Source organism: Ciconia boyciana, chromosome 17 (genome assembly GCF_034638445.1).
Source record: "Ciconia boyciana chromosome 17, ASM3463844v1, whole genome shotgun sequence".
Taxonomy (NCBI): Eukaryota; Metazoa; Chordata; class Aves; order Ciconiiformes; family Ciconiidae; genus Ciconia; species Ciconia boyciana.
Window position 1 is genome coordinate 7104416 of NC_132950.1, and position 16212 is coordinate 7120627.

At 54.3% G+C, this 16212-nt stretch overlaps 1 protein-coding gene across 13 annotated transcripts in view; it reads right to left on the bottom strand.

Moving 5' to 3' along the window:
• SMG6 (SMG6 nonsense mediated mRNA decay factor) overlaps positions 1 to 16212 on the bottom strand; it is a 119104-nt gene that overhangs the window by 70117 nt on the left and 32775 nt on the right. For 10 of the 13 annotated variants that reach the window (XR_012045571.1, XM_072882552.1, XM_072882547.1 and 7 more), the window contains exon 10: positions 15914 to 16059. The exons of 1 other annotated variant lie outside the window; for it this stretch is intronic. Coding sequence is in view for 11 of the 12 variants with exons in the window: in XM_072882552.1 (XP_072738653.1) it covers positions 15914 to 16059 (146 nt within the window). In the remaining variant the exon portion in view is untranslated. Of the gene's footprint in view, positions 1 to 4464; positions 5145 to 11958; positions 12521 to 15913; positions 16060 to 16212 lie in introns of those variants that run through there. 2 more of the 13 variants (XM_072882554.1, XM_072882555.1) reach the window with 2 other exon arrangements.

A 16212-nucleotide genomic window follows, 5' to 3' on the forward strand; every position in this document is an offset into this window, starting at 1 on the left:
AAGCAGGCTCCTCAGCACATGTACTCCGGGGAGCACGCTGCCATGGGAGCCCGGTTCAGCACTGTGCAGCAGGCATGGCAAGCTGCTACTAGCATCCCACCCAGGAGCTGCATGCGCCCAACCATAACTGCGTCAGATGTTATTTACAACGGGGGAGGAGGTGTGAACAGGGCTTCCCAAGAGATTTACTCCAGCCCCGAGTGAAGTTTTTTTACCAGGACAATCGCAGCAAATAAAAGGCAGCCTTTTCCACCCCCCTCCTCCTCATGCTGGAGGTGGGCATGTCTTTGGCAGCAAATGTAAACAGACAGCCTGGAACATGCCTCCTCTGGTGTGAACCTTGGTGAGCGCTTCAAGCCTGGAGTAAAAGTTAATGAGAGAAAGCGCCTGCAGACAGGCACATTCGGAGAAAGCAGCCTTTGATGGGGCAGGAACAGCAAAGTGCGGAGCTTCCGTTTCAACACATTCACTCGTTTGCTGCTCTTCTTTTTACAGCTTCCTGAGGGACCAGAGCGCCAGTGTGTCAGTTTGCAAAGCAAATGCCAAAACGTAAAGCGAAACCCGTGTCGTCCCCCCCCCCCAACTCCAGGGAGGCAGTAAATCCCAGGGTCCTCATCAGATGCCTGCAGGCCTGAACTGCCTCCTCACCTCCTGCTCCAGCCCCTGGCCACCTCCAGCGCCTGCTCAGTCCCTCCAGCCTCCCCAGCTGATGCCCGTGGCACCCCCAGCACCAGGACACCCCTCCAAGAGGGGCACAGCCCAGCCGCCGTGCCTACAGTGAAGCTTACCTAACACTTTCCGTTATAAGACCCTGGTTTTAGTTCCTAACAACTTTGCCAAACTTTAACCATTTAGGCTGCAATCCTTCATGCCAAAAGCTTTCTTCGAGCTAAATTTATTGGGAAAATTTCATCTACAAAGGTTCAGCCATTTGCCAGAATGAGGTTAAGGAAAATATATTGTTCTTCTCAAGTTAAAAATTCTTTGACCATTTCAGCGAAATCCCTAGCACCTTCACACTTCGGAGCAGGAACCAGAAGTTTGGCAGGGGATGGCGGCGGGGTCTGGGCGTGCCTTCTGCCACCTCCGTCCACCCCTGCTTTGCCGAGGCGGGGGCCTACGGAAATCTGAGTGATCACTATCAGACAGCTCGCACGTGCCACTGCAACCGAAGCAGCAGCTGGTCCATCTGCTTGGATGAGGGAAGAGGAAACCAAACCAGGCAAGACAGCGGAGAGGGAAAAGCAGGTAGAAAAGGGGGCGAAAGCAGCACAAGCTAGGTGATAGCGTAGCAGCCCGGCTGCAGCCCGTTCTCTAGGTCCCCACGCTGCTTTGCTGGCACTATCAGTGGCTGCTCACCCCCAGCGCCTGGTGCGCACGGAGGATAACAGCCCCGCACATCCAGCGTTCCTGCCGTGGCAGAGGCTCGTGTGGTCAATCAGGATTTACGTGCCAGCCGAGCATCCCAGATGAGGTCAGTCCGTTTCCACAGGGAAGCTCGCTTTTCTAAAAACGATGGGAATTACACATACAAAACTGTTACGTGAACGCAAAGTCAAGCACTCGAAGGTCAGGAACACCAGTTTTAGAGTCGTCTGTGCAATTTCAAGTTAACTCCATCACACATACGCATTAAAAGGCAGTCCTAATGACACATCACTTTCCCCCCCCTCAAGCTGCCATTTTCAGTCGACACAGAAAATGAAGTTGGTAGAGACCCTCCTGCAGAACCCTTTCTGATGTGCTGAAATGCGCACGTGTTCAGTAAGGCTGAGCGCTGCAGGACACGGTAATGTTTTGGGGATTAAGATGGCTTAGCGCTATACCGGAGAACTAGATTCTATCTTTGTCTTGGTCCTGAACTTCCAGGGGGATCTAGAAGTCACCTTAACCAGTCTCAATGCACGTGGTCAGTATTTGTGTGTCCCTCGCTTGTTGGCTGGCCATGGTGACGCAGTGGGGGTGAAATTCACAGATGCTGGGCAACTCCGCTTTGAATAGGAACAAATGCAGTTCCTGAAGGAGAACTCCAGAACTCCTAAAAAATGTTTTTAGGAGAACTCCATCACCTGCATCTCAAGGTGAGCAGTCAAAAAACTAGAAAACCTGTTATTTTCCTTAAGCTCAGTTCCCCGTCTGTACACATTAGAGATACCATGCAGAAAGGCATCTGAAACCGAGATGCTGTAAGACACAAGCCAGTGAGTTTATGCTATCCACTTATTTAGACTTGAACCTTCTAGCTCTTCCTATGCTCCATGCGGCACTGAGCATGATGATAACACTTAATCAGCGACTTCTCTGGAAAAATCCCATGTGAAGGGAAAGGAATTTTGCAAGCAAAGGGACAAGAGGAAAATTGAGGCCAGGATCTCTTTGCCACGTCATCATCTCGTCTATCACAGGAGGCCTTATCTGCATTACACCACACCTCACGCGTGTGGAAGTGCTGCCGAGCACAGGCTTCGAGGCTCACTCTGTTTGGAAACGACCCCTCACAACGGTCCTCAGGAGGATACGGCCAGATTCACCCACCCGACCTCTCGTGGTGAATGGGGGCCGTGGTCTTCTGTGGAAATTGGGAAAAAAATCTGCTCTGAGCGGTGCCATGCAAAGGGAGGTTCTCGGGTGTCAAGTGAGCAATTCCCTGCTGGAAGGGCTGAGACCACAGGCACAAACCCACAGCATGCAGAGAAACCATTCCAGGAAGTTTAACATCCGAGCCCCCATATTAGAAAATATGATCTCAGTGCTCCAACAACTTACATGTAGTCGGAGCCTCAGGTCCCAAAACCCCGTGCAGACTGCAGCACACGCACACTCACACCGGCCATTGAGCCCCCCCGCCACGGGACTCAGTAACTAAAAAGCCGTAACCTTCTACATTCATTAACAAGCATAAGACATAACGGTTTTATGCCAAATTCCTCTTTTCCCCTGTGATTTGAGATAGGATTGGCATGACCGTGAAGTTCCCCGCAGCTACCGTTGCTGCACTGTTCCCAGCAGGGCCGTCTGCAGAGAAAAGCTGCACCCGAGGGTGGTGGGCTCAGCCCCGGGGTGCCCCAGCACCCCTTTCATTTGCCACTACAGCTCCCGCCGGGAGGGTGCGAGGGAGCTGCGGGCTCCCATACAGCCAGCACCGCTACGTTTCCTGCAGAGATTTGAAAACCTGTTGCAGTTCCAAAGCGAGCTTCGATTTCACTGTGACCAGCAGCTCAGAGACTCATAGTTACTATACAGCCGAATAAAATATTTTTTCATAAATTTAACGCCAGCATGTCTGTGTTTGGAAACTTTGAAAATCCATGTTGTATGGTTTACTGCACTGGAAAAGGTGCCAACAGAGTTTCAAAGGAAGGGAAGTGTATAACTGTTTCCTTTCAAATGCATTTTCCAATGGGATCCATTGAGGGAAAAGGCTGGAACTAACTAAAACATTATTAAAAACTGTTATGAAAAGAGACAGAGAGATGGAAAAAGATAGACAAAAACTCCAATACACAGCCGAAAGGGAGGGAGGGAGACAGGCAGCAAGAAAGGGGATATGGGCAGAAAGACACTTTGGGTGGGGAAAATGGGGCGAGACGGGGAATTTTAACTGGCAGTCACCCTTCGTGGTTTCATATTGTTGCAGATCAATTGATCAGGATTTCAAGTGCTGCTGGCCCGGTGGCACAAGGCGAACCACAGAGTTGGCTGCAAGCGCAGCACTTGCGAACTGCTGACCTTCAGTTTTAAAACCAAAAATATTCTTTGGGAAACAGTTACACCAGGTTCCAGCCCGGGCTGCCAAGCAAAAAACAAGCACTACTAACCTGAAGTAACACCCCGCATCCCTTACACCAAAGCAACAACCAGGACTAGTAACCTGAAGTAACTCCCTGGTCTGATTCAACCAGCAGTATCCGAGCGTGACATGTGTGCAGGGGCTTGGCTCTTCCTTACTCCCTGAGTGGAGCGGTTAATTCTCCAATCGCTGACACCAGCCGTCGCGATGAGCATGCAGGATGCAGGCATCGGCCGTCAGACCGCTCCCGCTCCGACGTGTTGGCCGCATTCAAGCTATTCTAACAAAGTCTATAAATACCAAAGCGATCGGGTCTGTATAGCGTGGTCACAGCCCGGGTCCAAAACCACTGCTCCAGCTCCAGGCAGAGCCCTGGGTTTGCTGCCCCGCGAGCGAAGGGGGAACCAAAAGGGGCTGCAAATGTACATTTTGCCAAATACTTCAGTGCCCTGGACATCGGGAGGCTGCCGGATTCGGGGCCCAACCGGGGACAGAGCCGGATCTCTGCTGCTCTGCCAGGCTTCAAAGAGCCAGGCTGGGGGTGGGCAGAGCTCGGCTCGCGCCTGCAGAGCTCCAGGCCTGTGGTTCTGCGGGGTGTAGTAACCGTGGGCTGTAGCACACATGTCGAGGGATGAGGGGAAAAAAATAAACAGACAGACAAAAGAATGAGGATGCTCTGCCAATTCCAATTGTGCAGCTTTTATTTTAAATGCTTATCAAGCTGAGAAAGAGCAGAGTTCTTGGAAAACAAGGTTTCCTTTCTTCCCATGCCAGTGTCAAACACCCTCAAGGACGGGTACAGCACAGGCGCTCGCTGCCGGCCGCCCTCGCCACAGCAGCCGCCATCCCGTCCCGTCCCACCCGCCTCGGGAACGGTTTGCAAGTAACAGCCCTGGTGTTTCTGGTAAAAAGATTTCTGTGATTTTTTTTTTTTTTTTTTTTTTATGATTATTAATCTCCAATCTGGCTGGGTTCAAATTATGGCCAATTACCCACCAACACTTTGTGCTAATAAAATAAATTTTTACGGGCCCTAATTACTGCTTTCGCTGAACTGCTCTACAGGAAGCTGAACGGCTGCGGCTCTCCAGACGGCAGCAGACAGTAAAGCGAGGCACCCGCGAGTAAAGCAGCGAGTGACTCAGAGGAGACAAGCCGCCGGAGGGGCGGGCGGAGGGAGAGCGCTCGCGCCTGGCTGGAGCATAAGACACATCAGTTCATAAAACGCTGCGTGCCGTGCGCACGGCGCTCCAGGGCCGGCCGTCAGGTCCCCCGTCAGTCGCAGCACCCGCTACCTGTGACGCAAGGCTGTTCCTGGGGACCAGAGTGACGGCCGCAGTGCTCCGCCGGGTATCTGCGGATGTGAACCGGCGACCGCATTATATTTGGAAACGGCTGCATCAATCGCGCGCGGCAGAGAGACGGAACTGCCTCCCATGGCGGCTCAGGGGACAGGCCCTCGGAGCGGGGGTCCCCCGCACTGTCTGTGGGGGCGGAGGGGAGGCGGCTTCTGCGCCCAGCTCCCACCTTTCCTTCTCTCCATTACAAACACAGTTAATTGAAGGAGACAGAAATACAAGAAAGGTAGAAAATTCCTCTGAAAGCATGAAGTATCCAGCCTGCTCCCAGCTACACGCACGCTCCTGCTCACCAGCACAGCACAGCCCCAAAGGGCTTCCCGAGGGTGCAAAATGAGCAGGCACCCACGGGGTGACTGCAACCCGCAGCCAGGCCCTCCCGGTGAGCTCGCTCGCCCTTAACCCCACCGCTCCGCGCGGCAGCAGGGAAAGCGTGGCTGCTGCTCTCAGCCCGGCGCACGCCAGTGGCAGGGAACACCCTTCGTGGCAGGAACGCAGCGACAAAACCACCGGCCCACGCAAGCCTGGGCTGCTGGAGTCCCTCAAAGCGGGGTTGCCACGCAGGTATCCAGGCTCAGCTGGGGAAACGCAGCTCTATGAGATTGATTAATTTTTTTTTTTTTTCCCTTTCTTAACCAGGATTACTTTAATTTTTGAGGCCTAATGGAGTCCAGCTGCGATGGGGAGGCAAAGCTGCAGTAGTACAAAGACAGACCTTTACACACTGGTGCAAACTTGTACAACATTCAGCACACACACGCGCGCACACACACACACAAAGCCCTATAAAAAGGATGCACTGCAGCGGGATATTTTTAGTCTTGACAATACAGCACTAAAAATACGACTTTACTAATACATCACTACAGAAATATTCCCAGTGTCCATTCAGGAACGGTTTAAAACATTTATTTTTGTTTCCTTTTGCAATGGTCAGAGAGGAGGGAGAAAATAGAAACTCATTGATAAGAGGAAACGAGAGAGACATGAAAAATTGAAAACTACCTAAAAGCTCATGGAGAGGTTTATTTTATTAGTTCTTAATAAATATCTTGCAGATTTCCTCAGGAAATACACCAGATCACATGTAAAATAGTTTGGTACTGATGTCAACTGTGTCAGCATATGAAATCTATTAGGGTGAAGCCACAGCAGGGTGATCAGCGTGCTGAAAAACTGCACGGCACCGAGGCGAGGGGGGGCGGGGGGAATCTCACGGCCCTTCCAAATTCTTCGAGAGGTAAAAAAGTCAGCCAAGACGCAGAGAGAGAGAAAAAAAGATCCCACATCCTGCTTTGCGCTGCCAGCAATGTGAAGTGCCCAGAGATTAATTCTATGTCTGGCCTGGAAATGTGACTTTAAAGCATTGGGAGGAGGAGGAGGAGAAAGGAACGAGAAGGCCAGGCGAACCGGGACTGGCACCGTGCCACCGACCCCCCCCTTCCCAAGCCGTGTTTCAACGTAGACAGCAGTAAACCCCAACAGACGGCAGCTCCCGGGGCTGCCAGGGCCTCGCACCAGCTGGGGCGCGTCTCCCGCTCCCCGCGCAGCCCCGCGCAGATGGGCCCGAGAGCATCACTTCCGCTTCGCCTGCTTTTAAAGACACACGAGCCCATGTGGCGACGTTTCGCCGCTCCCCGCCACGGCCCCGCGCGCGGTTGGGGCCCCCCGGGCGGGACGAGCCCCGCTCCCAGCACCAGGCATGAGGTCTTGTCAGACCTTGGCTCCCCGGGCCCCCCTCTGAAGGGTTTATGCTGTTCCCAACCCGCCTTTGGCAGCCGGCGCCTCCTTCTCCATCTCTGTGCCATTACCCAGAGAGCAGGCGCTGCTTACGCAAGACTCCCTTGCTCCGCTCCTGGGTCTGGCGGAGAAGCACCAGGAGTTCACCGAAGCAGGGTCAGGGGACCGCACGCTCCCGCGTGGGATGGAACAAAGGGGAGTGAAGAAACCCCAGAGCCGAAGCCATCCCTACAGGGCATCTCCCTCCCACCCCACGGCGATGTGCCCCTGTCTGCCTCTTGTCCCACCCTGCGGGATGGGGGACCCGAGGGCACACGCCGGAGACCCGCGCCAACCTCAGGGACAGACAAATCACTCGTGCCCTCTCCATGTCACCTACGAGCCAGCCCTATGGTCACGTTAACCACAGCCATCACGAGCCACATCAGTCAGCGTTAAAAGTGACCCTTCAATCAGAGTCGGGCCATGTACCTTCAGTGCTGTCACCCGGCCAGGGTTAAAGTGCCCCGGTCTGTACTGGCTGCGAAGCTGGACTGAGCATCAGGTTAGCCAGGGTGACTCCTGAAGGTCAGGCTCAACAAGCCCTTGCCTTCCTCCTGCCATCGATTAGCACGGGCAGAGCCAGCGCTGCGCTCCAAGAACCTGCTGCATGGTTCTTGGTAGAACCTAACCAGGGAAAATAACAGATCTCCGTAGGTAAACCCGCGTGGGGTCACCTCCTAGCTGCAGATGCACTTGAGAGTAGAAACACAGCCTTGGCTATACTGCCACTCCCAATCTCAGCATTAAGGCAAGAAGAGATCCCAACAAGCCCCCAAGGGTGCATGTTCCCAGCTGAAGCCCCCCCAGCACCGGGCACCCGATTCACTGAGGGACCGCAGCCTGCGAGCAGACAGAGGCAGGATGGAGCTGGTGGGGGACGAGCCCCCGGGGCAGCCCCCGGGAAGGAAGCTACCCTCACCGAGCTGGCAGGCTGCACCCGAACCTGCACGGGGCACGGGGCAGGCAGCCCTCCCTGCCTACACCTGGCAGGCTATAAAACAGCCCCGCAAGCTCAATCAAGAGTTTTACAACTTCACAAAGCACCATAATTAGCCTAATTATACAATGTTCTCTTAGAGAGTTAAACAGAAATACAGTAATTGACTCGGTACTGCTTAGAAGCATGAGGAAATCAAAGGCGCAATGCACATTAAAGAGTCAGAAACATCTCTTTAAAAGCGAGAGGATTTCCTGGCACAGCGCAAACATCTAAAGCTTCACCAAAGCCGCTGCACCTGGTGCAACCCCACTCCAGCTCCCTGGCACCCTTCTTTCTCCACCACCAAAGCAGGGGTGAGGCAGAGCCCCGGGACAGCTGTCTCAGGCACCTCCTTTCTAATTTTACAGCAGGACAGACGGACACTGCATGCCAGCACTCCATTTCCTGCCTTTCATTTTATACAGCGACGCTGCTGCTTTGTCGAAATCGTGGTTTTGTTTCAGCATTCGCAGAGCTGGCCCATGCCTTGGTGGCACCGCAGCATGAAAGCCCCTCGAACCTGACCTTGCCTGTCACCGGCTCTGTCCTGACTTGCTGCTTGGGCTGCCAAAGCTTGGCCGTAAAGCAGACTCGAGCTTTGTGATTACAAATCATTTCCCCTCTATTTGTTGCCCTGAAATGAGATCTCGGTATCACCCTGTGTTTGGTGGAACAGCGTCAAGGGCAGACGTAAGGATGTGCTCGTGTGACAGGCAGACCGGGCAGAAGCCTCCAGCGAGCTCATCCGACACTACTCGATGGGGACTTTTGCTGCACTTTGGCTGGAGGGCAGGACTGGAGAGTCTGACACACCAGCAAACATTCGGTTTCGCTGGAAAGCTTTCCCTTCCCTGCCACAAAGCCCTGCTCGATCTTTTCCCTCCGAAGCCAACGTCTAGATTTCAGAAACCTGAACTGCAAGTGGAAATTCCCTGCAGCGCGTTGATTATTGCATCTCCTGCTGGCACTTGTGGCAAGGGGAAAAAAAGTCACATGGCTTTCTGGACACACGTTTCGCTAAGGAGTCTTGCATCAGAGGGCAGAAGCCAGCAGCCAGGAAAATAACTCCAATTACGGTAAATAAATCCCCAAATATGTGACAATCTGCCTTTTAAACAGGAAACAGAGGGGAATAAGCAAAGGAAGACTTTGGTCTAAACATTGCTGCCACCAGCCTCAAGAGCCCAAGAGCAAGACTCTGAAGACGCATCTGGGCCAAAAGTATTTTACCTGAACTTTGCTGATGCGTCTCAAGTCCGAGACAGCTTCCTTCCCTGAAAGGAAAGGCGCCGGCAGTTCCCGGCAACTGTGCCAACCTCCAACACTCCCAACCGCTCAGAGGAGAAACTCTCGAGGGTCAGCTGCCACCTCCGGACACGTACGTGTCCCTCAGGAGGCTCAGCATGAGCAAGCAGCTCAGCACAGGAAGCCGCACGGCTCCCGAGATGAGCAATGCGGGTATCGCCCCCCGTGCCATTTCAGCCCTTTGTCCTGCTCACACGGCCAAGGTCAGGGCTGCGCCTGGACATGGCGACTAGTAGACACCACTCAACGGGTTAAGGATAAAAGCCCTTTGTCCAGGCAGTGACACGTCAGCACCTGCTCGCTGCAGAGAGCCCCCGTGCAAGCCGGGCAGCACGGGAAAGAACGGACACCAGCCCCGGCCAGCCCTCCTCTCCTGATTACAACTCAAACCCAAAGCAAATAAGAGCAGCAACGTGAAGGGAGGGGAAGGATTAATTTAATGTACAGTTCCTTCAAACTTAAGGCCTTGGGAAGTATTATGTCTTAACGGCACCTGGCTAGAGACAGCACTACCCAGTCTCACAGGGAAAGGCATGTAGCGACTGCCAGGTGCACGCTGGTGATCTCAGTATAGACACTTCAGTCCACACTTACTATATGACTATCGGAGCCCTAGCACCCCTGAGAAAGCCAGTTATGAAACTGCTCAGCTCCATCCTCCTTGCATCAAGTGGGCTGCGTTTGCATTACAAAACCGAGTCCCCCAGGCAGGTGGAGGGACCTCAGGCTCTGCTCTCAGCAGGGCACACGACTGCAGATGCTCAGCCCCCCCAGGACACAGCCCTGAAATAGGACATCTTCATCGACCCTCCCAGTTGTTGTGCCCAAAGATGCCATGGCCCACAGAGCTGCCCGCTCGAAGGAGCCAGCTGGACTCCGGTGAAGCGTGTATTTACCAAGCAAGGAGGAGAATTAGGAGAAAAGGACTCAGTTCTGCTCCCCAGACAAGGGAAGATCAAGTTGCTGCTTCTGCTATCTACAGCCTGAGGTTTATTAAGCTTTGTTTTGTGCCTAATTTTAAAACTCCACCAAACCAAGGCAGCTGTCCACAGCACTGCTTTATTTTTAAACTCAGTCAAATGCACTGGACTCCCTTGTGTTCGACTCCCAGCACCTTTTGTCTGCTCCAATATGCAAGATGTGGTTAGAGCCTCATGAGAAGCCATTGAGCAGAAGGGCGGTACATGCTTCCGCCGAGTCTTCTTCTGATGCTGCACAGTTAGCTCTTTGAGCAAAGCTGGGTCCGAGCATCAGAAACCAAACAAGAACCGTGGAGGTGGTCAGAGCGAGGTTCTGCTGAGGGCAGACACCACCAACCTCTGCAACGTCTCCGGGGATATTTTAAGGGTTCACGCTTTAGCTTGCAAGCCAGAGCAGCTGTGGTCAGCAAAGCGAAACATGCTCCATCCAGCGCAGGGCTGTGCACAGTGGCAAGACGGCAGCGGAGCAGGCTGCTGGCTACAAAAGCACAGGCTGAATTCAGGGGGGTCCTTTGGGTTCGATGCATCCTCTCCAGCCAGGCTGGGGTGCTGAACACACATGCAAAAGGGGAAGTCCTGTACCTGCTTAGACATTGCAGTTGCTTTGCACTAACCTGTGGATCCTTTGTTGTGTCTATCAAGAAGACTTGGGCAAATCAACATCTCAGAAGCTGGTGTAGGTCTTCAAGGAGCAAGGAGGACTGTGCACATCAGCAAACCCTTGCAAAGGCTGTAGTTAGTGGACACTCATTGCCTAACAGCGGTTCTCTGTGAGCCAGGCAGAGTATATCTACCCCAAGTGGCCTGTGCAGTATTGACCTACTCTACACTGCTCCGAGGACACTGGTGTGGCAGTCCAAAGGGGACAGACACTGCTCTGAATTTGCAGCAGGGAGGGGGGGATGAATCCTCCCTTTCTGCAAGAGCCTTCAAGGTTTCCCAGCCCACCCTATCTCGCACAGAAAGCCCGACCGTGTTCCACTCGCAGAGACAGACCCGGGAGGGGCTGCGAACCAAAGCCCAGCCTGACCCTGCCACGCTGGCTGCCCCCTCAAACCCTCCTCATGTCCCACAGAAGCTTTGGCAGGGGACTGCCACTCAAGGAGTAGGTCTTCCTCCTCATCCATCGGCCTTGGCAGAGCAGATGCCCTACAGGCTGGTCACTCTGCCCTGCCGAAACTCTCCTCTGGTTGAAACGCAAGCCACTTTTCCAATCCTCAGCTAAAGCCGCGTGCTTGGCCAGAACCTCCCCGTGCCTCTGTGCCCCGACTCTGCTCGGCCCCGGGGGATGCAACTTCATTCCCTACATGTGCTGAGGATGCACATATGGCAGCCCCCTCCCCTCTCCACTTCCACCTAAGCCCGACCTCCTAACAACCTCCACACAGCACAACGCGACCGGCCCGAGAGTGCCAGAAGGCATCCAGGTGCTGCAGCCTGATGCTTCACACCCGCAGCCAGGCAAATTTGCTGGGATTTCCGGGAAGCGTCTCTAGGGTGCCCTGCGCTGCTGCACCCCCACTTTGGTGCGCGCTTGTTTGGAATGCGGGGCCGTCGGGGGGGGGAGAGGGGAAGTTATTCTGGTGGTGGCCTATGAATAACATCCAGTGATTTATAGGAAGTATAATCCAATAATACAGTAAAATAAAACAGTGTGTCTGAGATGGGTTTGATTCCAGGAATTATAAAACAAATTATTAAAGAGAGAGAGAAAGAAAAAAAGCCTCAGAGAGGCCAGATTGGAGTAAATTGGGCACAGATGGGCTGGGAGGGGGTTTCTCTCTCTCCCCTCACCGAGATGCCCCTGCCGCAAGCACGGCTTCAATTAGTCTTTTCAGAAACCAGAGTTTTATTTCCCCAAATTACAGAATTAAAAAAAAATTAAAATTCTTGGAGTGTTTGTGGTTGGGATGAAGGGATCCAAGCTCCTCTGTAAGTTGGTTGTGCAGATGGCTACCAAACTGTTAAACGGGCCACCCCACAAAGGTCCCGCCCCAGCCGGAGCCCAGGATGGCCCAAAACATTGGTAGTCACCTACATCCCATGATGGAAAGCTCCAGCAACTGCATGCCTCTGCCATGTAGACTGCCCGTCTCTCTCTGCCTCCCTCCCCTGGGTGGGCCCTCCTTGCCCCATGGGTTTGAGGTCTACAAGAAGCTTTTTCACACCTTGAATGCTCCTGACTGGAGGCAGCCAGGAGGTCAGAGGGGCCCTTGATGGCTGCACGTCTCTGTAGACAATGGGGAGAGCGGCTCACTCAGAGGAACACGCTGTTTGATGCCGAACAGCAGGGGAAGCACTTCATGTGGGAATTCTTTGGCTTCCTCTGTCAGAGAAAACAACAGACCCAATCCATCTCCCAGGGTCTTCCCAGTGCTGCCCTGCTGCACAGGCAGCTGAGACCAGCTCCGGCGTGGCTGGTGCTGCCCCTGCGGGACCAGCACAGCTCAGCTGCCTGCACTCAGCACAGACCGCAGGGCTCCTGCCTGCACTGGGCATACACTGCAGGGCTCCTGCCTGCACTCACCCGAGCCCTGCCTTGGGCACGTGCTGCAGGGTCTGGGTAGCCAGGGACCACAGTGGTGACCTGCACAGGAGGAGGCCATGAAACGCCACGTGCCACTCACAGCTGGCTGGCTCTGAAACCAGTTTAAACACCCCACTGCACCCCAGAAAGTCAGCCCATCAGAAGAGCACGTGGTGACCTTGCACAGATTGATTTACAAAAGAGTGGTAGCCATGAAGAGCCAGAGACATGCAGGAGGACACATCACAACTGTCATACGGGGGACCCACACTGGGGCAGGAACACCCTGGAGGGACCACGGCCAACCCACACCACAGCAAAAGAAAACAAGCAAAAAGCAAAGAGCAGCAGATATAAACCGTTATACACGAGTCCCCAGTCTCCTGTGCTGCCTGTTGCCTCACTGAAGGAATTGGGACAGACTGAGAGCATAATCTGCAGTGAAAATGGGAGAAGCTGAGACTGAGATGGGGCAGGATAGGTGCTTGGTGTAGGCCTGAGGAAGAGGGAGGAAAGGTGTTTATTAAAGCATTTGATTGTTCAAGTTTCCTTCTTCTCAATACCTGAACCTGTGATTAAAAGTTTGTGTTCACAGGCATTAAATTGTGTAAAAATTCCCCATGTCAAGACCGTTTTGGCGGCAACACCACCCCACAACTGCTAGCACCACTGGATCCCAGCACAAGGGATTCATTAGACACCAGACACGGGGCAAGCAAGCAAGTTTACAAGTTTCTCAGGAGTAGCTGGGGCTCCACAGACCTGGAAATACATGGCGGGGGAGGGAGGGAGCAGCCACCCCCAGAGACAACTACCCCTGGACAGCAGGGAAGAGAGGCTCTCAGACAGACCTCCCTCCCCAGCCCCAAACCCACAGATCTCCTCCTGCTACCGAGAGCTCGCAGCTGAAGGTCAGACAGGCCCGTGCGATGGGAAGGACACACATACACTCTGATCCCAGATTTGCAGAAGGATTTCAGTAGGAGGAGATCTCTGGAGGTCGTTCGGTCCAACTGCAAAGTTAGATCCAGCTCTACAGAGCTGACGCAGCCAAGCCCTGACTACGGCGAGCCTGGCTCACAGCTCCCCAGTAATGCTTCCTGGCAATTGGGATGCAGGCAGGGTGGGACTGCTCCCTGTGCTCTCCCCGCCTCCCACAGACCCGCAGGGGCAGATCAGCCCCCTCGCACCCGCTCCCACCGCTGCCCATGCTACTGCAACCCAGGGAGGTGACTCATGTGCTGGGAAATGGAAGCCCGCACCTTCCCGACAGCCGTTTCTGCCGTATGCTCCAGCCAGTCCTCTGCCCACAGCAACCCACACGCCGGGGAAGGAGCCAACACCCTTGCTCCGTGCTGGGCACTTCGTAATAATTCAGCAAACGTTCTTGCTTGCCTTTTAAACTCCAGGCCCTTTGCACTTTTTTTTTTTTTTTCCCCTTCTGCACCCAGCTTTTCTCAATATCACAGTGTCAGCACCAAGCCCAACCTGGGCTATGCCAGCACTCAGCACACGAGCACTCGGAGACCACCAGGGCATTTGCACTGACAGTGGGATTTACTTTGCCAACAATATTCTCAGTGATGTTTTAGGGTCACCAGAGCAAGAAGCCCTCAGGGAAATCCCTGAAGGGCGCTAGGCATCAGATGGCATCCGCGGTGCCATCCAACCTGCAGGCATTTCACAAACACCGCCACCTGCTCTGCACACAGCCTGCAGTCCCCAGCAGGAACGGCTTCGCTTTCTCCAGAGATCCGAAAGCTGGGAGCAGCTGGCAGCTACCCACACAGGAGGCAGAAAAGTCCGAGAATACTTATTTTTCACATGAGATAAAAAGCGCTCCCTTTCTGTCACTCACACACATCCACAACTCGGCCACGGATGGAAGAGCAGAGTCCAGTGGTCTGAGAGCTGGGATCGCTTCCAGCTCTGCCACAGGGGCTTTGCTGTACAGCCCAGACAAATCTCTTCCTCTCTTTACCACCAGCTCCCGTCTGCGGCACAGACACCGCTATTAATATACCTACCAGGAGGGCGGCACAGAGGCATTTACTCCTAATTGTGTTTATCTTTGCAGCTTAAAGATAAACACACCGTTGCTGGTTGGCATCGAGCAGGCAGGAGGGCAAGGCTGCCTCACCAGCAGGACTGGCAGCTCCCCCAGGGCTTTCCCCAGGAGAGGAAGGTGTCTGCAAGCCTGGCTGGGCAGCAGACACAGCACACGGGAGCCACTTCCCAGCCCTCCGGCCGACGCCAGTTCACTCCATCAGCTGACCTCGGCCACTAACCACTAGCCTGACAAGTGGCCAACTGGCTCACAAGGGAGAAATCTTCCAGCAGCAGCTCTCTGGGGCTCAGCCTGATTGCCCACATGGTGGCTTTGACTGAAATCCATCAGCTGGAGGCCTCCATCTTTGGGATCTAAATCCCAAGCCATCGGCCTGTGAAACACTGCTTCCTCCCACTTAGGGAGCGCAGCCCCATCCCTGCTCCCGAACACACGGCTCAGGCAGACCTGGGCACCGGCCATTGTGCGTGTCGGGGGGCCACAGGAAAAAAACACATCCCCTGGAAGCACCATTTCAAACTCAGTGGAAGACCCTCTGGTTTGGTGGCATCTCTGCTGACCACCACATTAAATCCAACAATGGCAGAGACCACATACAGCCTCCTGGGTGGATGGAGGAGGGGAGGGGAGGAGGATGAGTAATACTAGATCTCTAGGTGTCTTAATACGGGGAACAGCCTCCAGCCTGGCCTTTCAGAGAGCAGCATCTCCCATCGCGTCGCCCAGCTGCCTGCATGGACACAAGCGGTCACAGGCAATGCCACTCTCCCAACAGCTAAGGCCCTCCGAGATCCTGCCAGCCCTTCTGGTGCTAACGTGGGCACTGAGCAGGACCCAAGCTAAACGCTGGGAAGGCAGAGCCATAAAGCAGTGCCTTCCTTCTGTGCTTGATGACTCAGGCTCCAGGGGGATGCGATGCTGCCTCACTCCTCAGATGCCTCAGCCAGCTCCACTGAGGCCCAGCCAAAGTCCCTTTGCTGTCCCTACGCACACCGACACCCCCAGGCATCCAACCACCGCTCTGCTTCCCCATCTGAGTCCCTCCCACCCTTCTCCATGACCAACTCAGCCATACAGAGAGCGGCTGATCCCCAGCCCAGTTCCCCTAAAGCAGCACATGGTACCTTTGGGCTGGGAGTTGTATACTGCAAACATGTTGATTGCCACAAGCTGGAGCATGCGGGTGCTTCCGATGGGAGGGGGGCTGTGCTGCAGCAGGACCTGGAACTCCCTCAGGACCTCCTCGGCCACCGCAGGGAAAGTCTCCATCCTGCAGACAGAGAGAGAGTCTGTAGAGCGCAGGCTATGCCCCGGGGTGCAGGGCGGTCAGTCGGCACAGCTCACTCAGTGTCACGTCTCCTGGGGAAGTGGGACCCCCTGGGGTGCTGTCTCCTGTCCAGGAGCCGTGGGGAATGAAGGTGCA